The sequence below is a fragment of the Rhinoderma darwinii genome, chromosome 2 (assembly GCF_050947455.1).
Source record: "Rhinoderma darwinii isolate aRhiDar2 chromosome 2, aRhiDar2.hap1, whole genome shotgun sequence".
In the NCBI taxonomy this organism is placed as follows: domain Eukaryota; kingdom Metazoa; phylum Chordata; class Amphibia; order Anura; family Rhinodermatidae; genus Rhinoderma; species Rhinoderma darwinii.
In genome coordinates, this window is record NC_134688.1 from 82,839,876 (window position 1) to 82,866,630 (window position 26,755).

Consider the following 26,755-nt stretch of genomic DNA (forward strand, 5'->3'; position numbering starts at 1 on the left):
ATAGATACGAGATAGATAGATAGATACGAGATAGATAGATACGAGATAGATAGATACGAGATAGATAGATACGAGATAGATAGATACGAGATAGATAGATACGAGATAGATAGATACGAGATAGATAGATACGAGATAGATAGATACGAGATAGATAGATACGAGATAGATAGATACGAGATAGATAGATACGAGATAGATAGATACGAGATAGATAGATACGAGATAGATAGATAGATACGAGATAGATAGATAGATACGAGATAGATAGATAGATACGAGATAGATAGATACGAGATAGATAGATACGAGATAGATAGATACGAGATAGATAGATACGAGATAGATAGATACGAGATAGATAGATACGAGATAGATAGATACGAGATAGATAGATACGAGATAGATAGATACGAGATAGATAGATACGAGATAGATAGATACGAGATAGATAGATACGAGATAGATAGATACGAGATAGATAGATAGATATGAGATAGATAGATAGATACGAGATAGATAGATAGATACGAGATAGATAGATAGATAGATACGAGATAGATAGATAGATACGAGATAGATAGATAGATAGATAATTTTATATATATAGTAAACTAAACACCTGGATGGAAAATAATCTACAGAAAATTATCTATAACTTTGTAACTGGATCTAAGGACGGCCACAGTTTTCCTATGGTTCATGGGATGATAAACTACGGTAAGTACGGACTTACAATGACCTTACTTTATTTGACCTGCTTTGTATAAGGGACATTATGACTTGTGTGCCAGGCAGGCAGTGGCAGTGGCTGCCTAGGAGCAGACAGGCTCATGCACATGGGTGTATTAGGGCTGTTTTGTACAGAGCTGTAATAGGGCTGCCATTGAGCTGCATGAGCCACTACTGTACTTACATATGTCTCTGATTTAGTACATAAGCAAATAGGTGTTTTTTTTCTGTTGGTTTCTATAGAAGCCATAGCTTAAAAAGGCAAAAAACTTTGTTTAGAATCTTCCATGCCTCTATGCCCCTTCTCTGCCCGAAGATCACTGTCAAATTGGCCTTGAGCTAAAGAAGCCTAGAAAAGATTAAGACAGATCAGTTGCTTCCTGACAACACATTTTAAAGAGGACGAGAAGATTTACCTGCTCTTGAAGAAGTCCAGGAGGTATCTCCTTTATCCGGGAGTCTCCGGTCTCCGGTAAATTCTTAGAGAGTTGGCAAGTATGATTGGCGCTGTAAAACCAGTTTATTTCCCATCTCTCCCTGCCTTCTTAAAAATGCACTTATCTAGAGAATTTAAAAAAAAAGTATTTCTCTTGCTCAGCATAAAATGGTAACCGATCACGTTTGATCTTCAAGAAAGGAAACAGGAACTAGTTCTGGGAGAATGAGACCTTTTACGCTGGTCCACAACCCAGATGATTCTTTCCTGATGTATGAAGGCTACGTAACCTGAAAGCACAATTCACAATAAGATGACTGTAATGTCACTTTCCTGGGGTCTTTAAATGTACGGCTTTAGGCTCCATGCATACGACCGTGGAAAAACTCTGCAATTACGGACCCGCCCAGTTCTTTTGGCCCCGGATACTTTTCCGTAGCGCTACGGAAAGGTGTCTGTGCCGTAGAACTGTGGCGGGAAATATGGAGCATGTCCTACTTTTCAGATTTTGCGGGCCGTGCTCCCATACTTTTTATGGGAGCACAGCACGAAAATGCGGCGCGCTGCCCGATTACGGGCATGGACGTGTGCATGAGGCCTTAGTGCGTATTCCTGAAATGGAAATAAAATATAATGGCAATTTTCTTTTAGTTAGAATATAGAAAAAGTGCTTATTGTGCATCGGCCATGTAAACCTATGTAGCATATTAAATGTATGTGTGTTGTGTTTATATGCATTTTTACAATTGACATTTATTACAAATTTTATTTAGTTTTTGCGCTGCAGCTTCTATGTATCCACTCTACAGCGAAGCTGCAAAGTGCTGCTGAAAGCCGAATCCGTCAGTCTGCTGGACTGACGACTCAGCTGACAACGGCTCCTGTGTGCCTCTAACACTGAATGTAAGGGTATGTTCACACGGCCTATTTACGGACGTAAATCGGGCGTTTTTGCCCCGAATTACGTCTGAAAATAGCGCCTCAATAGCGCTGACAAACATCTGCCCATTGAAAGCAATGGGCAGACGTTTGTCTGTTCACACGAGGCGTATATTTACGCGCCGCTGTCAAAAGACGGCGCGTAAATAGACGCCCGCGTCAAAGAAGTGACCTGTCACTTCTTTGGCCGTAATTAGAGCCGTTATTCATTGACTCCAATGAATAGCAGCGCTAATTACGCCCGTAATTGACGCGGCGTTCAAGCGCCTGCACATGCCGGTACGGCTGAAATTACGGGGATGTTTTCAGGCTGAAACATCCCCGTAATTTCAGCCGTTACGGACCCCCGCCGTGTGAACATACCCTAACTCCAAGGCTGGATTCACACGAGCATGTTTGGTCCGTAAAGGACAAAACGTATTTCGGCTGCAAGTCCCGGACCAAACACACTGCAGGGAGCCGGGCTCCTAGCAGCATAGTTATGTACGATGCTAGGAGTCCCTGCCTCGCTGCAGGACAACTGTCCCGTACTGTAATCATGTTTTCAGTACAAGACAGTAGTTCCACGGAGAGGCAGGGACTCCTAGCATCATACATAACTATGATGCTAGGAGCCCGGCTCCCTGCAGTGTGTTCGGTCTGGGACTTGAGGGCGAAATACGTTCCGTCCTTTACGGACCGATCATGCTCGTGTAAATCCAGCCTAATACCCATCAAATTTAAGTTGCGGCTTGCTTCCCACATTGGTGAACTGTGCTGAGCATTCAAAAAGTACACATGTTTTACCACTAATTGGTGTGGTTTTGCAATGTGGTTATTGGTTGTGCTGTCTTTACAGGTGAAACACATAAAACATGTGCGGGTTTGTAGTGCAATTTGTGAATACAAGGCGCATTACAGCAATGTCCGAACCCAGCCTAAAGGAAGCAATTCACTTGATATGAGTTGTAAGGGGAAATCGAATCACCCACAGCTGCCCAACAGACACCATCAGCGATATAATTTTAAAGCAGTCTGTATTCTGTAAATGAAGCAAAAAGAGGGTTGTACCATGGCTTTAGAGAGTACAAGCGCTGTAAATAGCACCTGTATACTGGGTTAGCCTAGTTTACATTGCATTTTGCCCAACAGATTTCCCTGCAGCTGTTCTCCATTTCCAACAAGTGAAATGACTTTATTTCAATTCATTGAACAAAAAAGTTAGTTATTCATTTAGGCTCTGTTCACATCTGCGTTGGGGTCCTGTTCTGACGTTCCATCGGAGTTTTCCGTCAGAACGGGACCCTGAGCAGACACAAACTGACACAAACGGAAACCAGAGGTTTCCTTTTCAATCACCATTGATTTCAATGGGAACGGATCCTGTGCCCATGGTTTCCGTTTGTCTCTGTTGTGCACCGGACCCGTTGTTTTGCCGGAAGCAATAGTGTAGTCGACTTCGCTATTGCTTCCGGCAAAACGACGGATCCGGTGCACAACAGAGAAAAACGGAAACCATGGGCATCGGATCAGTCACAATTGAAATCAATGGTGAGGGAAATGGAAACCTCTGGTTTGTGTCTGCTGAAGGTCCCGTTCTGATGGAAAGCTCAGACGGAACGTCAGAACGGGACCCCAACGCAGATGTGAACAGAGCCTTAGTTGCTCAGCACTATCATGAAATGGCCACATCTCTGGCTGCTCTATGTGTGGCTTTACTGACTACTGGCCAGAGAGTCCTTTGACTAGAAGATCGGGTCACCTTCTGACTGCAGCAATGTGTATAGATCCCACTATTGATATGATTGATGATTGAGTAATGTTACGTTTACTGCAGGTGAATGCATTGGTTATTTTATGGGAAATATTAGATCAAATAGCATTTCTCTTTGGAATAACTAAATATGAGAAATAAAACATCCCTGTTTGTTCCTGCTGTGTGAAGTCTAATAATATTCTATTCAATCATTTCTGAGATACTTTGTCACTTACATTGTCACTATCAATTCCACAACCCTCTCTCCTGCTGCTCTGCCTGTGTGTCAGTCTTTAATGTACTGTAGTTCTAGCATTGTATTCACGAATCAGAAACATCATAATGAACAGTTCTATTGGTCCCATTACTCCGCAATGTATGGACCATCCTATTATCCTCAGTAAGCAATTCTCCATCTCCATCCATATCTACAATGTCTACAATAAGACTTATCTGCAGATGTTAAACATGATGTTATATTTAAACCAAGTATACTGGAGGAACATACAAAGCATTGCTGCGTTATTTTTAGAAAATGCTGTAGATTGACACTTGAGAACCTTTTGTAACATCCAAAAAATGTCATCACAGCCTTCCAATGCGGACCTTCACAGCTGCATTTTATATATATATATATATATATATATATATATATATATATATATATGGAGATGGCAGTGCAGTGGTTAAGTAGTTCCATGCTTAAGTTTAGGTGGGGAGGAAATGTGAGCTTTGTCTTTCAGGAAAGGCTAGTTCCCCCCATCATGTCCTTCCCCCCCCAACATCACATCCTCTGTCCGCCCTGATCGGCCACCACTCCCTGCACAGCCCCCCGCTGACTATACGCACAGCTCCTTCAGCCTGAGGGGTGCTGACAGTTAACCATGAAGCCTAGGAGGTCTTTTCAGGAGGTGCTGAGAGGGCTGAGCAGGACTTTCAACTGTGCCACGGTATGGGGGGTTCTGTATGTAAAATCTCAGGGCGCATGTACTGGTGTCTAATGCATTTCTGGGGGTAGAACTGTGAGAACATCTAGGAGCACTATGTCTATGAGATGGGGACATGAGTGAGGTCTCCAGGAGGCTGCATGCTGCCCGGTGGCTTTAACCTTCTAGCAGGATAGCTGGGGAAGTGATGAGAGAACTATAATGGAAGGAGCGATGACTGTATGTGCATGTTATGGGATGTATTGTAGATTGTGTTCATGACTGTGTACTTGTGTAATACTACGACTACTAGTCCAGATTGACATGACGTTTACAGTATGGAGCAACCGTCCTCAAAGACATTGGGGATTTTATGCCCAATCAGATTAGTGTTGGCACTGAAATGGAATGGGAATCTTTACTTTGCATAGAGTATACTGACATTTATAGATACTTCTTGGTTCAGTATTCGGAATAATGAATGCTGTCTGGTAAACGTGTCTACCAATGGATTAATAAGACCTGAACGTATCCCTGATGTTCACATTATTAGGATCATTTACATCTGTGTATGGGTGGATGGATGAATGGATGGGTGGACGGACGGATGTTCGGCATTATCTACACCTGAAGATATTATCCCCACAGTGTCAGGACAGGGGACTAGAGGTCTTTGACTTTGTAATATATTCTCTCTGTTATAATTCAGGCTCCAAATGTCAATTTTGCCCGCGGCTCAGGGAAATGATACAGGGTGGAGCACTGTTTGTTTACACTCGGTCATATAGACAGGATACATTCATAGTTCCCAATGCACAATACATATCCCTCATCCATAGACTGAAAAGCAGCTCCACACCCCCTTCCAGCTCGAGTCCATGAGATCAGCACCTGCGACCAAATTGTAATAGAGACTAGAAAATCCTCTGTCTAGCTGAGCACATAAAGTACTGCAGTTTTTTTACGTATCTCCGGTCTCAATGCAGTCCTTGAGAAAAGACCTTTGGGACTGTTCTATATGGTGGTATATGTGTTCATGCACATACATGTGTCTATGGCCGGTTTCGCACGGATATACTGTGGCTGCCTCTTAGGGTCCATATTATGGTTTGATCTAAGTTCGGTTCAGTAGCAGTACATTGGACCATTAAGGGAGGTTGTGTGAAGCCATCCTTAGGGTCCACTGTTACACTTCCATGTAGGCTCATAGGCATGTGCATGTGAATTTACTTACAAAAACTAGGAGATACGGATGACTAGGAAGCTAAACCTGTTATCCAGTATAAAGATTTAGGAACTTTTCCATTTCAGAACAACTTCCACGAGCAAATCTATGAAAACTGGGTTTGACAGTTCACAGCTGAATCCAGAGCGTAGAGCAAGGCATCCGGGTACGAAGAGCATTGTATGTCCAGGGAGTGACATACAGGACTGCGCTCTCTTTATTCCATGTTTAAGTATTATTTTTTATGTAGGATCATGCAGTAGTTGGTTTGACTAAAAAATCTAGTTATGGATTGGACACTTTGGTGAAAGCCAGAGTTTCTCATTTTAATAATTCTTTATGAAGTCATTCAGATTGCCTATATGTAGCACTTATTTTTGTTTGCTTGATTTTTTTTGCTGGGTTTTTACTGGAGAGGGAAATATGTGTTGACCCTACTGATCTCTCTGGTGGAGGCCCTGGATCAATTATAAATATAGCAAGAGATCGTCCTCCAAGATCTTTCAATATGCACCTTGTATGGTCCAGCAATTCATCATATAGATTCCTGTGAGTATGGTGACAGGTGAAGGGTGTAGAGGAACGCATGGTGCTATTTTGTCTATTAGGATGGAACAGATATGAGGTGAGACCTCTCACACAATGGATGTTCCTGTTCAGATGATGGATGAGATACCTGTGTACATGTGATATGAATATTCTCTGACATATAAACCTATCATGCATGTTGTTGCCTTCTGCCGTGTCTTTATCACTGACACATTAACCAAGACTCACCCGGCAACGTCTCCAGCTACAGAAGTAATCTTTTAACTGCTTCTAACTAACCAACCATGGGTGGATTTATAAGCTGTATTCTAGAATCATTTGGTTCTACAGAAGAATATCTGAACGACCAAGACCAAAAATAACCCTTATTTTTTTGGGACAGTTGATAAAGTGACCCATCACCAATATTCAGATCGTTCTTTTTTTTAAGCAATTACTGACAGGTCAGATTCTTGGGATGTCAGGTATTGTAGTTTGGGATGATTTACCCCAGCATCGGACTGGGGTTCCTTGGGCCCATCCTCCATCTACACAGAACACATACATCAATAAGGGAGACTAGACATGGACCGCACATCCACTATATATAACTATATCAATTGCGGCTAGGCAAAATTTATAAACATGAACATGAGGTTCTTTGTTAACATTTTAATCAAATTGTATGCAAGCCCACTTGCCACTTCACGGCGACCTCTTTAAAGTGAGTCCCTACTCTATCGGTTGCAGCACCGTGTGGCGCTCACCGCCACTGCAGCACCGCTCCTGCAGAGGGAGCAACCCAGAGGCCCAAAAGCACCCATGCCATCAAGCCAAGCCTCTCTGGCTCTGGGCCACATCCCCCCACAAGTGCAGCACCACAGCAACAGACACCACCCCACAGTAGCACAACAAGTGAAGAGATGGAATAAGCTCACCTTACCATGCGCCCCCAGTGGACAACAGAGTACAAGCAAGAGCAGAAACACTTATGAGGTCATTCCTAAATTAAAATCAGCTGCGCCAAATGTGTGGAGTGCTGGTACCAAGTAAAACAAAAGAAATGACGGGGATACACTATGAAATATCAATAAGGGAGACTAGACATGGACCGCCATCCACTATATACTATGATCAGACAAAACAGATAAAAACAAGGGGACATATACAAAAACACCGAAAAAGGCCATACTTACAAATGGACACAGCCAGGTCAGAAACGCTGATGAAGGAGAGTGAGCAGGTGCTTTAAATAATAATAGCCACTCCCACTAGTCTTGAGGGGAGTGGTGTGTGGTGCATGGGATGTGTAGTAAAAAATAATAAATGAATAGTGTGTGTGCAAGTGTAATACTATAAGTGAAGTATAGGGGGCAGTAATGAGAAGTGCCTCAATAGAAATAAATGGATAATATACTATGATCAATTGCGGCTAGGCAAAATTTATGAACATGAGGTTCTTTGTTAACGGTGACCGCCACACGGTGCTGCAACCGATAGAATAGGGACCCACTTTAAAGAGGTCGCCGTGAAGTGGCAAGTGGGCTTGCATACAATTTAAGAACCTCATGTTCATGTTTATACATTTTTCCTAGCCGCAATTGATCATACTATATAGTGGATGTGCGGTCCATGTCTAGTCTCCCTTATTGACAGAACACCTACAGCTCCACTTTTAATTTTATCATAATCTTGTTTTTTTTTTTTTTTGTTTTTTTTATCATTGCACACACTTATTAATAAGGTCTAATAGGTTATGTGTGAATCAAGTCATAAGAAATAGTCCCTGGTGGCACGTGATTGGTTTCAAAATCCGTTCCAAATGGCGTTTTCTTCTACTGGACTTTTGGGCATCTGTTGTATTAGGGGCCTCTTATTGTGTCAGAGCTGGGACCTATGCGAGGATCCTCCGGTGGGTTCATCCGACCTTGACCCTATTGATGCTGCTTAACAGCTTTAAAAACGTTAATATCGTATGCTCGGTCTCACTGATGTCAGAATGAACAATTCTACCCTGTTCTCTTCAGATGAGTGGGAATGTGGCAAAGAAGGGAAGATTTATTAGACAAAGTAAATTTATGGAGAACATGTGTTGGCTTAAAAACCCAATTCGAGCAATAGTATGTTCATATGCGGTGTTTGCTAAGCAGAATAGAGCAGATGAAATAAATCCGTGAGAGACTATTAAAAAGATTGATCCTGCAATACTTCATTCTGTTTTAATTATTGATGCTGCAATAACTAATCCTATGGGACTTACACATGAAAACGATGAGAGATTTGTTTGTCGTAAACTTAAAACTGCTAAAAGAATGACTCCAAATAGAGAAAATATAATAAGGGTATGTTCACACGGCCTATTTTCAGACGTAATTCGGGTGTTTTACGCCTCGAATTATGCCTGAAAAAACGGCTGCATTACGCCTACAGACATCTGCCCATTGCTTTCAATGGGTTTTACAATGTTCTGTTCCCATGAGGTGTAATTTTAAAAGACGGCGCGTAAAAAGACGACCCGCGTCAAAGAAGTGCATGTCACTTCTTGGGACGTTTTTGGAGCCGTTTTTCATTGACTCCATCGAAAAACAGCTCCAATAACGTGCGTAAAATACGCTGCAAAAAACGCGAGTCGTTACAAAAACGTCTGAAAATCAGGAGCTGTTTTCAGGCGAAAACAGCTCTGTAATTTCAGACGTATTTTGCTACTGCGTGTGAACATACCCTAAGGGGTTCTGCAGCTGAAAGAAACAAGTCGACAGCAACTCATAGAGTTCCATAATCTCCCAGTTTAAGAAGGGAGCCAGCTAGAATCATGAAGCCTGCGATTGGGTCTTCTACGTGAGCTTTCGGAAGTCAAAGGTGGACCCCGTAAAGAGGTATTTTAACTAAAAAGGCTACAAGGCAGGCAGCACATCATGCTAATGCGCAGAATGATGAATAATATTCAAGTCGTTGGTTTTTAGTGTCACAAATGTAACATGTTCAGTTCTAAAGAAGTCACTTTGTAATATAAATATCCAAAATAAATGGATTTGATGATCCTGGTTTTCATTGCTACCTCAAGGGAAATGTACAGATCTCGACTATAAAAATGGCCGTACACATTAGATAGCTCGCTGATTCGGCTAACCGCTATCTCTTCTGACTCACCTTTAAGTAAACATGCATAAGGTAAGCATGTCCCCTCTCCCCATGTTTATTAGACCTCTGGCAGCATCTTGTCTCCCTGAGGCTGAAAGGATCGGGCATGTTGAAGACTTAGATGCCCAGTTAGTTTTTCCCGTGACGAGTCTCATACATATTACATCATCAGTCTACTTTAATCTAATCTGTATGTTCAGTCTAATTGTATTTCTTCATGCTTTCTAAAGTGCATGCATGTATAATTTGTATATTCGTATACCTAGTATAGACTACTGGTGAAAGTGTATATAGAATACAGTATAGAGAATTAAAACATACAGCGTCTACTCTGTTCGGAAAAGCGGAAAATGCAGCAAATTAAAAATAAAGCTTAGATTATAAATATTGCGGAGGTTTCCACTCATTGCTATACAAAGGATGAAATCTTCAAAATCTGCATTGACGTTTCAGCCCATCTCTGCAGCAGAATATATTCCCTGTTCCTTTGGTTCTGTCTTGTTCATAGGTTTACAGAGTATTTGTATAAAACAATTAGTACCTGAAGGCAGGTTGTTATGTCGGTAAAGATCTTGTACACCTGCCGTTATTCACTTGACATACTCTTTGAGCTTTCAGTGACCAGCGCTGCGCTGAATGGTTGTCCCTGTTGATCGGCTGCTGTCATTGACTTTATTGATATGTAGCGGTAATTTTATACAGATGGATTATATAAGGCTTTTAGTCACTTGATTTATTTTCTTTTGCCCCATGTACAATTCAGCCCATCCCTGGCAACCCCATGGGGAGTAAAATTTTCCTTCCTACAGTATGTACATTATTGGTGGAGGTCAGACATATGGTAGAGAAGATCGTATGTGACACATTGTAGCCGTCACTGTGACAGCACCTTTCCCTTCCAGATCTTATCTCTCATGGTGCCCAACTTTCAAACGCCACATACATGTCCATCACTTAACACGTAGTAACGGGGATCCACTTTGGGGCGGCGGGGTGCAGAAACACTAGGTGGTGCTATATTCAGTTTATAAATGTAATATTTTAGCCCCTTTTTTTGATTTGTTTAGAATTAGTTGCTTTTTTGTTTAAATAAACATTACTCTTTTTTTTTTTTTAAATGTGCATCAGGTTTGTCAGTGCAACTTTCTATTTACTTTTTATAAAAAATAATTTTTACTTTTTGAGATATAGCTGCTTTGTATCTAGCATACAGAGCAGCTGTATCTAGCGCTGAAACCTGTATCCGTCAGGTCAGCGGGTTCAGTGACAGCGGATAGAGCTGTTATCGATCACATCTAAGTTATGAACAGGTGTGGATAACAGGACCCGCTGACCTGACGGATTCAGGTCTTGGCGCTAGATACAGCTGCTCTGTATACAGGATACAAAGCAGTTATATCACAAAAAGTAAAAATAATTTTTAATAAAATGTAATTAGAAAGTTGCACCAAACACACTGATACACATTTTTTTTTTCTTTTAAAACCTGTTTTAAAAGGTGTACATAGCCTTTAAAGCTCTAACAGAAGCCATTTTCGTTGTCACCCAGCTTTCCCAGATATGGACTTAACTAAGAAAAGACTAAAGATCCTTTTTACCAACTTAAAAGAAGAGAACAAACCTGGAAGATTTATTTTTCTTTAATTTTGGTGGAATTAAGACACATCATATAAATCATGCTAAATCTCCCCCAGAAGCAAGAAACTATTACAAATGAATGGGTGCAGTCCACGTTCACACGGCAGTATTTAGCATCATTATTTATAAGCCAAAACCAGGAGTGGAACCTAAGCAGAGATAAAGTATAATGAAAAGATTTTCACTTCTTTTATGTATTGGACCCATTCCTGGTTTTGGCTTATAAAAGTACTGACCAAAATACTGTCTTGTGAAAGAGACCTAAGGCACCGCCGATTTGATGCAGATTTTGCATGTATTTTTTAAGCCAAAACTAGGAAGAGAACCTAAACAGAAATAATATATAAAGAACGGCCTAAAAGTAGTTTTCCGAAGAGATAAAATTGATGGCCTATCCTCAGGATAGGCCATCAATATCTGATCAGTGGGTTTCCGACTCTTGGCACCCCTTCCGATTAGCTGTTTTGGAGGGACCGCTGTGTTAGTGAACGTGCTGCTTCCTCTTCATCGCACACGTTGCTCAATACTGTCAAAGGCTTCCAAACAGCTGATTGTCGGGGGTGTCCAGAATCAGACCCCCACCGATCAGATATTGCTGATCCATCCTATGGATAGACAATCAGAAATAAATATATTTCACATAAACATCCTCCCTCCGCTGGCCCTCTGTGAAGAAACCCTGATGTCTATTGTGACCATCGTGTGGAGAAATCATGGTACAGCTCATGTCATGATTGTCTGCCATTGTCTCGTAACGCTATCAGATCTGTTTCAAGAATTTTCTCATACTATTCTATTCTCTTCTATTCTATGGACGTCACGTCATCCATAGAATGGTGCCAAGGGAAGCAGTGAGATGTAGCTAAAATGTATATTTGAAAGTCAGGTAAAAAAAATTGAAAGGACCACCTAAAATTGCAATGAAAAATGATCTTCTAGAAGGGCAGACTTCTCAAAGACCAAGGCAAATATTTCCATTACATTACTTGTACAATAGGATTAATTGAATGAGTGAAATAAAATAGAATGATGTTGATTTTAGTTTCCCTCGTGAAAAGGTAGCTGTCCCGTTCTCCTTGGTTATGCATTGCCATCTGGAAAGATTTAGCACCAGCGAGGTTGAAGGAGGTCAGTCCAAGAAATTAAAATATGCCTGGCAGTTTTATAGCATTATGCCTGGCTTTCCCTACCAAAATTTCATAAAGTATGTTCACAAGGGCTTAAGTAACCAGATCCTGAAAAGCAAAGCACTGGAAACATTTCAGAGGTTTTGGGGTTATTTTTTCTTTCTTAGATAAAATTCTGTATAAAAAGTATCCAAAAGTTTTCATCATGTAAGAGCGTATGATGAAAGGCACATTATGCTGTGAATTTCCTCTATTTATTTTGGGTCATTTACAGGATTTTTTAGATTCAGAATTTCCACTTGTTATGTGGAAAAGCTTTAAGAACAACAGTTCATTTCACATAAAACTTTGATATTTAAAACTGTGCTGGAGAAGTCTCACAATGGACGTTCTCATATTAATCATTTTTATAAAACTGTCTATGTTAGGTTGGTCCTTTGTTCTACAATGTGTCACGCTTATTAATCTGTCTTCCTAATGTTAAATGTCCTAACCAGGAATTCTAGAAAGGGAAAAACCTCCTGCTGTATGAAGTAGGTGTCACAGAAACTAAGAAAGATGCCCAGTAATTCTGAACTAGAGGGCACACAGGCCAAACGAAAAATTTGGTGGGGGCCTTCTCCAGAGTATCAGTGTCATGGCTAAATTGAGCCGGCCATAAACTAGGTATTTGTTGTCAGATTCCACCATGATGAGGATGAGTATGGAGGCAGCTAAACTGTCGCCCAATGCCCAATTGATTGGGAGAAAAAAAGGATCAGGTATGTTGTATGTTAGCCCCAGAGATAAGCGAGGTTGGAGGATTCTGGCAGCCACTTATCCCTTTCTAACTATGGCAAGAGACATGAAATCTTGGCCACTTAATTTTTTTAACTAACAGTGTCAGAGCTCGGAAGAAAGAGAGAGAAGTGTCGTCTCCAATGTCTTGCAGATGGGATTGTCTTAAAAGTGCTCAAAAGAATTGGGAGGTAGAGACCCCAAGGTGGGGGAAACTCTAGGGCCCTTCCTATAATCCAACCCTGATTATGCTCCTTCCCTCTGTTAGGCCATCCAGCCATTCAGCATAGCTGAGAGGGGTCATGTCACACTTCCCACCTTGACTCCTTTTGAAACATGACTTTCTCTTTCTAAGGAGTCATAGCAGTAGAGCATGCTTCTTCTGTCCCCTTAATTTAGTTATGCCCCCCTAGTTCATCTTTAATAGGACATCATTTGGATCCCTTAATAGAACTTGTCCTGGGGATAGGTTTCCTTCAAACGGGTGTTTCTCAAAATCGACAATTATCACCTATCCACATGATATCGGATAAGTGTCTGCTGGGAACCCCACGTTTGCACGAACGGAGGTCCCAACCCCCCTGTTCCTCCTCGCTGTACCCCCACAGTGAGGAGGAGCTTGAATGGAGTGGCGCTCAAGCATGCGCCACCACTCTGTTTCATTGTCTTCAGTGTACTTGGCTGTTTCCGTCAGTCCCATAGACTTTGAATGGAGCGGCAGTGTGCATGCTTTCAAAGCCCCCCTCGCTGTGATCGAGTAGTAGTGAGGTACGGGGGTTTGAGACCCCTATTCCCGCGATCGGTGGGGGTCTAGTGGTAGGGCCCCCATCAATCAGACACTTATCACCTATGCTATGGTCTGCAAGGTACTACCTGTCAAGGAGGAATAACTATGATCGGGTCAAATTTCTCCCTATTAAGACTATATGCAGATCAAATAAAATATACTAGTCATCCACCGGACAGGTTGTCTTAGATATTTTACATAGTTTTTCTCACCAATTTTTTTTAGCATTGCTTAGTTTTTTAGCACTATGCCTTGATGGAGACAATCAGCCACTGCATTTTTGTCATCCCAGCTTTTATTGTCAGTTTATCTTTGCTGATGAAAACACTTCTTGTTTCTCCACTGCAGCCAAGAGAAAATTCTTAGATAGAATGAAATGATTGTGCTGTCATCTTCTCCACCCAACATGTTGAACATCTGGCCCCTTGAAAGTGATTTACAAATCTCAGAGCTGACTGGATTGTTTTGCCATGAGCACCTGCTCAGTTGTGATCACTGTTCCTTCTAAGACTCAATTCACATTGTGTCAGACTAAGATGTCCATTCATAGTTCTTTTTCTTCATGTAAAAGGAATGGCTCCCAGCAGAGCAAGACAAATTATTTCCTTGTTCTTACTGCTTGAACCATGTTACTAAAAAGGAAAGGATATGGACTTGTGTGAATTGGGTCCTAGCGAGTGAGTCTGGTAATAATAGTTGACTTTTTTTTTATTGAAGGTTTAGGATCAGAGGAACTTGAATGAACTCCTGAATATATGTACTATAGGGGAAGCCCATATAGCTGATGTGGGGCCCTTGGAGACAGGGGGCCTATTCTAAAATGTACTAAAGTCCTGAAAATAATATGGGGGCACTAGGATCTTTTGTCACAGGTGGGAAAAAGTGTGGTGTTGTCAAGCCTAACCTGAAAAAGACCTTATCTTTATCTGTGTGGCCACCTGTTCTCTATGTACACCACTCCAAAAATGTTTCAGTCCCGTTTCATTGGTGACTGTGCATGCTCGTCCACATCCCCAATAAAAATAGGGACCAGGACTTATTGATTTTTAACAAGTTAAAGGGGTTGTTCCCTTCTAGACATGTATGGTATATACACAGTATATCAGGTATGTAGTTTCCGACCTTAATAGTGGACTAACCTGTGGTTGAAGTAGTGCAACAAGAGGAGCTTTCAGACTCTTTAGATACAGCGTATATGGAAGTAAGCACTAATTCAAGCGGTAATTTCAAAAAGTAGAAAATTGTATTGGCTATTTTTCAATGTCAATTGACAAAAAACATGTGAAAAAAAAATTGCTGAATGTGAATATAATGTATCACCCATCGTTAGGTTACAGTCCTGGAAATGTCCTGCTTGAAAAAGGGGGCACTCCCCCCGAAACATTGCACAGGTGTTGTCAGACACCGATCCTCCACACGTGGTACCTCTGCTATCGGTGTCAAGCTCTGGATCTAACTGAGAAGATTATGATTGCATTCTAACCAGGACATTTTCAGGACTCTAACCTTCCGATTGGTGATATATTATATTCACATTTGGCAATTTTTTTTTTGTACTTGTTTTCTGTCAATTGACATTGAAAAATACCCAATACAGTGGCAGTCACACCTGGCAGAATGGGGAACCTCCTTTCTCCTCACAAATGTGGGTCACAGTGGTAGGATCCTGAAGTTAAAAAGTTACACAATTTTCTAACATACTTTATGTTTAATGGGGTTATCTGGCCTTTAAAAATTATGTGCAGATGGTTTAACTGCAGTAAGATTAGTCACTTAGTAATTTGCTGTCTGTAGCTTAAATGTCTCTGTAAGCAGATGTCACATAACCATGTTGGTGTTTATCTACTGATTTTGTGCTTCATACACTATAAACATGTGGTTATCTCCCCTTTCCCTATAGTACAGGACATTATACATCACATGCCTGTTATCTCTACTGTCTCTCTAGAGGCAATGTCTGCGACGGGGAGAGGTATCATCGGAACTGTAATCCTTTACATGGTAATCCCACCATACAAAAAAACCTGGCAGCATTAAAACTGTACAGAACTAGGTAACATAATGAAGATAATAAATATTTTCTTCTGAACCATGGTGGCATCCCCTGGTGAGCTTTCAGACGCATAGAGGTACTTTTCTGTATTTTTCATAAGCTCGGATATCCCCTTTAAAGGGAACATGTCACCAACATTATTCTGCCCTCACTAAGGAAGTAGGCTTACCTGGAACAGATGAAATAATGCTATTGCTTCTAGTAGTTAGAGGTCACTAATAGCCATTCCCTAAAGGCAAAAGCAGAATTTAGACTTCTTTTATGTCGTTTATGAAAACGCCAGGACTCTTACATATGTACCAGTAAGCAGTAGGGGGTGGAATACCTACCATCACACACAGCCTTTAAATATGGAAATGCATTCTACCATTATCTGTGGCTGGTCGTATTAATTTGATCAGGATGGTGGTTCAGCCTCAATGTAACTATATTTTGCAACATATGCCTGTTGTAGTTCCCATATCGTTCTTTAGATTCCTTAATAATACGATTTATATGGGGCTCTTCTAGGTTGCAACGGCCGAAACTTGAAGGAGGGATGGCCCTGTCTGATTTTTATTTGTACTACCAGGCAGGTCAACTTCGTGATATCAGGGACTGGATACAGGATTGACCTCTGTCTGACACAGACTATTAATTAGCCTCCCTGGTCGCAGGACGTAGCCTGCTTAGTTTCCTAGAATACCCTAAGTTTACTCCCCGTACTGACTTACTTCCTATGCATGTCCTGGCACTAGCGGTTTGGCGCACGTCCAAAAAATTACTTGCATACACTGATACGGTTCCAGAACTTCCTCTATGGCATAACCCTACATTACCATACATTCAGTCGTTGACTGATGCACAGATGTGGCAAGATCTGGGTGTTACCCGATTGTGGGATATGTATGATAGTGGTTTGCTTCTTACCTTCCTAGAGGTTAAAGAGACACATCAGACTCCAGACTTACAATGTTTTAAATATTTGCAATTACATCATGCTATACAAACTCAGTTCCCACCTCACTCCTCTATCATATCTTCCTACCCTCTGATTGGAATACTAAAGTCTCAGGGTCCTAAAGGTCTTATTTCAGCTCTATATACCCATCTGATTTTGGCTAAAATTAATTCTGCTCCGCTTCCGGTTTTGACTAAGTGGAAGTTGCAGATACCAGACCTCTCTTCTGAGGATCTGGTTAACATTTTAAGCTCACACTTAACCGTATCCCCGGCTATAAATAATAAGCTTATTCAGCTATACATTATACATCAAGCTTACCTCACCCCGGTGAGATTACACCGTATGGGCAGATTACCCACATCAGCCTGCCATAGATGTGGTCAACCGGAGGCGGATTTTTGGCACCTCATTTGGGAGTGTTCATTCATTACGATATTTTGGACAAAGGTTTATGATGTTCTTATTCCATTATTACCTAGTCCTTTGTTGTTCTCCCCGAAAATAGCCTTATTGGGACTCATAGATGAGGAACACTAGACACACCACACTGGTATTTTTATAAAGGAATCTTTATTTCTGGCTAGGAAATCTATAGCCATGCACTGGATGGAGGATACAGCTCCATCGATAGCCTCAAGGAAATCGCTGGTCGATACGGTTGTTACTTATGAACAGCTGGTATATTCCCACAGAGGCTGTCCAGACAAATTTCAGGGAGTGTGGGGTCCCTGATGGCTGTTCCTGATGTTAGCCCTCTTCCCACTGTAGGGTAATTCAGCTTCCTTGTCCCCTGATGAGGTATGATGTATTAATATTTGTGACCTTATAATACGACATAGGCGACTTGTTCTGTTTGTTTACTTGTTTTATTTTAACATCTGTGAAATAATTGGGAATATTCCTGCACTTTACTGTATGATTGGCAACTGGATACTCTGTAATCGCTCTACATGTGACTGTATATTACTGTTGATATCTCACACTGTTTATGCACTGTCATTGCTGATACTGTCATGCATTATCCAATTGCCGTGATACTTTGTATGTAATATTTTGAATAAACGAATTTAAAAAAAAATAATATGGAAATGCATCATTGATACTGATATGCCACTTAAGTAACAGCAGTATAGGCAAAAACTTGCTGAGATGATTACATTATATCTGTATCTTGGTCATGATGTCATAGATTATAATTTATAGGTTCTACTGTCATTGCTTAGGGGTAAATTAAACATACATGTGAGTTTTATAATGGAGAACAAACGTCATCGGTAATGTATTGGTGATAATTTTTGGTGATACTTGTGCTTTTGAAGTAATATGATCTGGATAAAGGAAATTATATTCCCATTGCTTATTCCCTTATAGTATATAGTTTGTGATTCAGCACTTTTGTATGCAAAATGATCATTAGAAAGTAAAGGACAAATAATGTAGACTGTATGAGTCAGAGCAACATTTTCATGAATACAGACAGAAACCCACCCAAAAAGGTGGTGCCAGTACCAATTGTGTAATAACATACAGAAAAATGATGTTTAGAATATGAATAATGGTAGAACTAGTCCAAGTATAACGGGACAATACTTCTTAGCCGTAGGAAAACAGCCAATGCTTTGAACACAAGGAATTTGTGCCTGAGCATTTCAGTTCATTGCTCTCCTCATCAGCCATTGTCTGCCTATCCATGCCATGTATCTAGTTGGCACCACTTAATGAGATGATGGGTATACTAGCATATTAATGGTCATGTAAACACTAGGTCCCTTTCATCACATTTATTTACATTGATTATTTAAAGAAAACCTGTTACCTCTCGTGAGATGTCTGTTTTAGTAAATAATTGTATTCCCCATTAAATAACAATTTAGGAGCATCTTTTCTTAGAACTCCACGTTGTGCCTTTCCTCTGTTATTCCTCCTAGAAATGTATGAATAACTCGACAACTGGGTGCTACCACTTGGGGGGGGGGGTGTCCCTTCACATGTCCAATCACTGCTGACAGAGTGAAACTGTGTAGAGACACATCCCTTTTCAAAATTGGAATGGTAACACCCAGTTGCCAATGTATTCATAAATTTCCAAAAGCAATAATAGAGGAATAGCACAGCGCAGAGTTCTAAGAAAATATGCTCCAGAATTGTTGTTTTAAAGGAAATACAAGTATTTCCTAAAATAGACATGTCAAGAGAGGTGACAGCTCCTCTTTAAAAGGTTGCCTACTTTGGATAATTATTATTATTTTTTTAGAAAGTTCCCCTGATGAAAAATACAGGGTGTCCCACTGCTGGGACCTCCAGGGATAATCTGTAATCTGTGGGGGAATCAGGCAGCAGGTGTTCAATTTCCCTGCAGCGCCACCCCATGGCAAATTAAGCATTACATGGGTTTGTTAAATCAGACAATTCCATTAAAATACTGTTTCAAGTATATGTGACTTGCTTTCTCTATTATCTATGTAGAAGTATATCTATTTTTCCGTAGAACTGCATATCTGCATCTACGTTCAACTTGCAGTTTAACCTTAACAGGCCCGAACAATACTCATCAGCCTGATAGCCACTGCTTCCAAAAAATTATGTCTGGTGTCTTCCCTTTATGGGTCATTTGTTTTTGATACCAACTTATTCAAATCATAAAAATTCCCTACGTGGCTCTTGAATTCTATAAGATTTTGTTAGCATTTTCAATACCTTGCTCCTTGAATTCTAGAATTGTTTAATTTTTTTATGTATAACCGTAACATATTTTGTAAACCCATAATTTCAGCGCTGTGTTGGTACAAAGATTCCACAGATTTCAGTACTTTAGTCTCCCACTGACTTGTGGTCTCTGGTCATGTTTAATCTTGATGTTGTTTCCTCTACAGCCCACGGGGAGTGAGCGTCACGTTTTCCATGAGAAAGTCCTGAGAAAGAAGAGGCTGTGTGCTGCTTGTAGTGAGCCTGTCGTATCACAAGGCAGTGTCTGCAAAGGTGAGCAGTGATGACTATCACTAACCTGGTTATGACATTACCTTTTTAGCAAAAGACGGCTTAAAATATACAAATAAGGTCAAATTCCTTGAATCCAACGTTTGGTAGTCCGCCATAGGATTGTTTCTGGCACAAAACTGCCTGGTAATCCAAAATGGACTTCATATCTTTCTAGAAATTTTTTACCTTTAAAAGTTATTGTGAAGATATTTTTAATATGTGCATTCAATAACCGGAATGTTTCACAGACACCTGTCTGATTCAACGGATGCTAGTTCAAAATGATTTAACTTTATTGTGATAATACATTAAATGATAACATTGTGGTATTCTAAGGCAGATGTCGGGGAAAAAAAAAGCATTGGAAACTAGAATTTCATTATGCCCGATCCTTTCTTCTCAAGGGAGAAAAGCATCTGCTAGAGGTGTCTGGCAGTGGTTCACTCCCCTCTCCCCATTGAAAACACATGCACTCTTGGCCGTACCGTGCATACATGTGTATGGGTAAGTCAGGAGGAATAGCTGTTGGCTGGTCAAAGTGTATTGCCACCTTTAGACTGTAGGCACCTTTTCTATTGAAGTCCCCGGTACTAGTAGTTGGTAAGTCACATATTACCATTAATCATAAAGCCTAATGGATTTAGCATAACATTTAGCTACAAGGCTAGGCTTTACAGGGATTGTCCACTTTGGGCAAACTCTTTGTGTTAGAAGTGTCCACCAGCGATTAGTAGGTCACAGGGTGTCCCGCTGCTCTCCCCCCAGTAATCAGCTGTAATCCGGGCCGATTCTAGCTTTTCTGCTGCCTGAGGTGAAAATTGAAATGGCGCCCCCAAGATCTTGATTGACATCCCCCTGGCTGTTCTACATCACTAGCAGCCTCAAAAAAATATAAAAAATCATACCACCCATTATCTCACTGCAAATCATACAGTGACTGCAGTACTGATTAGAGGCAGAATAAACATTTACATTAAGTTACTCACAGGTGACGTCTTCTAAGATTCTAGTTGTTCTTTTTCTCTCTTCTTCTCCATCCGGTCCAGACCTCTATGATGACTTACCCCGGCCACAGCCAATTTCTGCAGTTTTCTGCTCAGATGTCGTCAGCTTCTCACTTTTCAAACATTTCTGCACCTATAAACGAAGATAAAATTCTCATGGTGCCACACACTACGCCGCCTAAATATAATAGCGCCATACACTGCACCTCTAATTATAATAGAACCATACACTGTGTCCCTGATTATAATAGCACCATACTGTGTCCCTGATTATAATAGCACCATACACTGTGTACCCCCCCACAAACACACAATGCCCATGTAGATAGTGCCTCCAATGGAGCACCCTGTAGATAGTGCCCCATATAGCCCCCCCTATAGATAGTGCCCCATATAGCCCCCCCCTATAGATAGTGCCCCACATATAGCCCCCTTGTAGATAGTGCTTCACATATAGCCCCCTGTAGATAGTGCTCCACATATAGACTTTACATAGAGCCCCCTGTATATAGTGTCCCCCCATGGAGCCCCCTGCAGACAGTTCCCCACATAGATCCCCCTGTAGACAGTGCCCACATACATAGTGCCCCCTATGGAGCCTCCTGTAAATACTGCCCCATAGTGCCCCTGTAGATAGTGCCCCTTGAAGATAGTACCCCCATAGATAGTAGATAGTACCCTACATTGATCCCCCTGTAGATAGTTGCCCCTGTAGATAGTGCCCCACATACAGCCCCCTATAGATAGTGCCCCACATATAGCCCCCTCTGTAGATAGTGCCCCACATATAGCCCCCTCTGTAGATAGTGCCCCACATATAGCCCCCTCTGTAGATAGTGCCCCACATATAGCCTCTCTGTAGATAGTGCCCCACATATAGCCCCCCTATAGATAGTGCCCCACATATAGCCCCCCTATAGATAGTGCCCCACATATAGCCCCCTTGTAGATAGTGCTCAACATATAGCCTTTACATATAGCCCCCCTATAGATAGTGCCCCACATATAGCCCCCTTGTAGATAGTGCTTCACATATAGCCCCCTGTAGATAGTGCTCCACATATAGCCCTCAGATATAGCCCCTTGTAGAAATTGCTCCATATATAGCCCCCACATATAGCCCCCCCTGTAGATAGTGCTCCACATATTGGCCCCATATATAGCCCCCCTGTAGATAGTACTCCACATATAGCCCCTCACACTTAAAAAAATAACTTTACATACTCACCTAAACCCGTTTCCGCGCCATCCTCTTGCAATTCAGGCCTGCTCTCTTCTGAGCAGGTCTGCTGGGGCTGAAAGACGCAAGCGGCGTGATGACGTCAACGCGCCACTTGTGTCGTCGAAAGGTGCTGATTGGCAGAGCACAGAACATGTTCGGCCATTCAGCGCTTATGCATGTAATTGTATCTGCGTCCTATAGACGAAGGTACAATTATAGTGCAGGAGGGGGTGGCGGTGGATGGTTTCAGAGGCGCCCCCGCCCCCTCAGTGAGGCAGCAGGATGCCGCCTGAGACGAGAAGCTCATCTCGCCTCATGGACGGTGTGGCCATTCTTCCCGGCCAATCGGCGCCTTTCAACGTCAAGGCACCGCTTGCGTCGTTAAAAGGCACTGAGTGGCAGGGCAAGTCATTCTGCCCTGCCAATCAACACCTTTCAACGACGCAAGCGGCGCGATGACGTCATTGCATTAAGTAGTTCCGTGCCCTGCCATTCAGCGCTTATGCATGTAATTGTATCTGCATCCTATAGACGCCAGTACAATTATAGTGCAGGAGGGGGTGGCTTTCAGTGGAGCTGCCGCCCCCTCAGAGAGGCAGCAAGCCGCCGCTCAGCTCGCCTCATGGACAGTGCTGCCCTCGCTGTAATCTGTAATGCAAATGTTCAATATCCCTGCAGCGCTTCCACAGGGGAAGCATTAGGCAGTTCCCACTTAAATGAATGGGCTTTCCGTTTAATGCAAAGACGTACTTGGTCCTTCAGAGTGGAAGACTCGCTTTAAAGTCGCTCTGCACTCTGGATAATAGATGACGGTTTTGAATAGGGGACCCGCTTATATTATGTCATTTAGTATTCACTAATCGGGTATTTGAAAATGGGTTTTCTAAGTTAGACAACCCCTTAAACACTGATTCCTATTGTCATTTGGATAATAAAAATAATTAGAAATTGTCCAAAGCATCAGATTGTTTGTTTGTATTGTGTTGATATCAATGAATATATTTAGTTATGGAAGACATGTAATGCATAAAATTAGTTTGTGTATACTACTTATGTTTTCACCACATTTGGACATAGATTCACATCAGTCTGTATATAGCCAAGAAATGTGCTCAACTGTATAAAACAGAATATGCCCCACGTGTGAAGTTGTCACTTGAGGTCAGAATATTTATTCCATGAGGGGTTTCTAGAAGAAAACAGTATATTGCTTGCACCACCTGTTTTTATGTATCTATATTCTTCCTTGGAACTCAAAGTACAATGAGTGAAATCCATTCTTATTCATTTTCTCAGGGGCTTTACATACATTACTATTCTGACAAGAGTCCGATTTTCACTCTTTGGGGGAGAGTTGTCGAATGTTTCCATATGTTTCCATAATGTTTCCACAGTTAAATTCACCAAACAGTCCTATAAAAACACAGTCACACAATTTGCCTAAAATGATCAGTAAACAGTATATCAGATAAAGATGTCTGCACTGAGCTGCTCGGATGTTCTACCATGCCATCTCCGTGGTGGTGAACGGGTGGTGCATTGTTCTGCTGAATAAATGCTAACTATAAAGGTATTTACTTGGTCAGCAACACAGCCCCCATGTGTCCCCATTCACAGCCACCACAATTCAGTGACACCACACAGAATAAGTCTCTGGATTGGGGCACCTTCTAACCCTTCTACCAATGTTATCCTAAAACAGTATCAGATTTACATCTCAGGATCTGGTAGGCACAGATTGTGTAGAACACACCTTAAAGGGGTCATCCCAGAATCAACAATTATTACCTATCCACAGTGATCTGGGACCCCACCGATCACGAGAATGGGTATTCCCGATCCCAGTGTTCCTTCTCACTAGATATGGCATAAACAGCCGAGTACAGTGCTCAACGATTTCCGTCAGTCCCATAGGCATTAAATGGATTGGTGGGCGCATGCTCGACCACTGCTCTATTCAAGCTCCTCCTCACTGTTGGGTGTGCTGTGAGGAAGAACGGGGGTTCCGGATTCCCATATTTGAGATCGGTGGGGGTCGCAGTGGAGGGGCCCCCAGCTATCAGACAACTATCAACTATCCTGTGGATAGGTGGTAATTGTCGATTCTGGTACAACCCCTTTAAAGGGACTGCCTCACAAAGATGAGTTCTGTCCATATTCCCACAGGTCCCCTGCTTGGTCCACCCTGTAGGTGCCACAATAAAGAACAGCTCTGGCTTCAATATGAAAGGGCTTGTCTCAGCAGTAATGGGTGTCCTGTTCACACTCACAAAGTCGTGAGTGCCTAATAAACATATACATATAATTTGCATATGAAGACACACATGCATATGTACATTTTACCTTCAGCAGGCGCTGCTCCTCCAGGGATGCCTATTGGCGCAGGTACAAGGTCAGGGCAGGCAGCGTCTAGATTGCGTAGTCAGAAGTCAAGCCGAGTAAAACCAAATAAACAATCTGAGAAAAGCTGTGCAGATCACAGGGAATTAAATAAATCTATTGCTCAAGCAAGAAAAAGAAGACCCAGGCAGCCTTAAGAGGCACGCACTAACCTATTAAGAGGCCGGTCGCAACACGTATGTGCCATTACAACTGTTTGGTGCTTTTGAAGAAGATGGGACAGCACTCTGGTCACACTTTGCCTACTTTGAAATGGAGATCAATAAAAAGCAGCACTCATGGTAAGGGTCTGATTTATGTGGGGACTTCAGAACCAGGTTAGATTAGATACTTTGTTGTTCTAGCTAATAAATCGATTACTCATTGTAACTTGTAACTACTATTCTAACTTATAACCTACAGGCCAAGGCGTATGTATAGGCCACAGAGACAAGAGGCAATATTATTACTTGTGTTGTTCAATCCTGTTCCTGAGACACTTTTTTTTTTTTTTTAGTCCTGATAGGAATGAAGGTCAAAAGGGTCATGTGAAGAAAAAATAGCTAGAATTGTTTTGTTTGTTTCAATCTTAATATGAACTTAAATCACAAACCTGCCTTGTTGCCCACTTGGCCGTCAGTGATAATGTTCGGCATATGTGCAAGGTTTTATCTGCAAGGTGTAACTATTTTAGAACTATATTTGGTGGAATTTCTCGATGACCTCTTGCATGGCTCTGTCCCTGGCCTCCCACTGTGAACGTGCAGCTAAACCTCAGTTAATGAGTTGCACTGAGATTTGTAGGACTCCAAATTTAGGTCAGTCAGTCTCAATTGATCCCTTTGTGAGCCAAAATCTCGGTGGTCAGTAATATGAGCTGGGAGTTCATGTTGCAATGACTGTAATGTCACTTAGAACAGCGACTCAAAGTTAAGTTGTTGACTTTTCCTGTAAACCATAAATGAGGAGTTTCCAGTTTTCCCATTAAACCGCATTTAGCTATGACTGCTAACTATGGGAGATTTTACTGTTTGCCTTTAAGCATGTGACACAAATGGGAATCAACACCGAGGCTTTTCTTAAGCAACAGATGACATTTGTGTTATGTGTCTCATATAGATGGACCAGCAGTGTAGACTATGAAAGTGGCAGATTCCTGTATAGACCATTCATTTGTGTCAGAACGAATTTGAGGTTCGTAGGGCATCTTGGGCATGAGGGTGTATTTTGCCGGTGCTCCTCACTTTACTATGAATCCAGTAGTGTACCTTAATCGCTCTATATAGAACCTTCATTTTTGAGGCTACTTTTATTAATGGAAAACATTCATGATGTCTTCACATGGTCTTCCTATTTTTTTTTTTGCCCTTTAATAAGTTCACTTGGTGTCAGAGGTGTAACGTATAGCTCCTGGTCCCCAATGCAAACTCTGTGACAGGGCCCCCAACTATGTACATACTTTATAGTACTGGCCTCCACCTTTAGGCCCTGTCAGGCTCCAATGCTTGGGTGCAAATGCACATTCTACACCCCCATAGTTACGCCACTGCTTGGTATTTTGTTGTTAAATGTCAAGATATGGGGCATTGTCTTTAATTCTATTAGAGATGGCCAAAATTCTGAGGGACTTTCCATGGGTATAACTGGGTGACATTGTGAGTCTGCCAGGGAAGTCTTACTTATTCTTTTAGATTTGGAGAGATTTAGAAATCAAGAAGCCAGGACAATGTTTTCAGAATAATTCATTTTTATCTAGATCTTCACGAGGGAGATATTAAAATTGGGATTTTAGACAGCATTGGTCCAATGTGTGATGGTAGATGTTGGATCATTAATGGAATGTGCGGGGACAATTCTATTGGATATATCAGAATTCCAATGTTTTGATGCATAAGTTCCACAGTGTGAGAAAACACAGATATTTGAACACTGTAAAACCAGAATGGTTTGCACTTGTAGTAAAGTTCTTTATTAAGTTACAGTTTATCAGCAATGTCATGTATTAACAAATGGCCTCATCTAATACGCTGTTTCTCTGTTTCTTTTTTCAGTTTGCAAGATTACAAGTCACAAGAAATGCGAAGGAAAGGTGAGGCAGAACTTCAGCTTGTTAAAGTGACTTCTTAAAGAGGCTCTGTCACCAGATTTTGCAACCCCTATCTGCTATTGCAGCAGATAGGCGCT

At 41.5% G+C, this 26,755-nt stretch overlaps 1 protein-coding gene across 1 annotated transcript in view; it reads left to right on the forward strand.

Moving 5' to 3' along the window:
- The window catches only part of TNS2 (tensin 2), a 128,452-nt gene that overhangs the window by 39,064 nt on the left and 62,633 nt on the right, over positions 1 to 26,755 (forward strand). The window contains exons 2-3 of the mRNA XM_075851823.1: positions 19,861 to 19,966; positions 26,623 to 26,660. Coding sequence (XP_075707938.1) covers positions 19,861 to 19,966; positions 26,623 to 26,660 — 144 coding nt within the window. The remainder of the gene's footprint in view (positions 1 to 19,860; positions 19,967 to 26,622; positions 26,661 to 26,755) is intronic.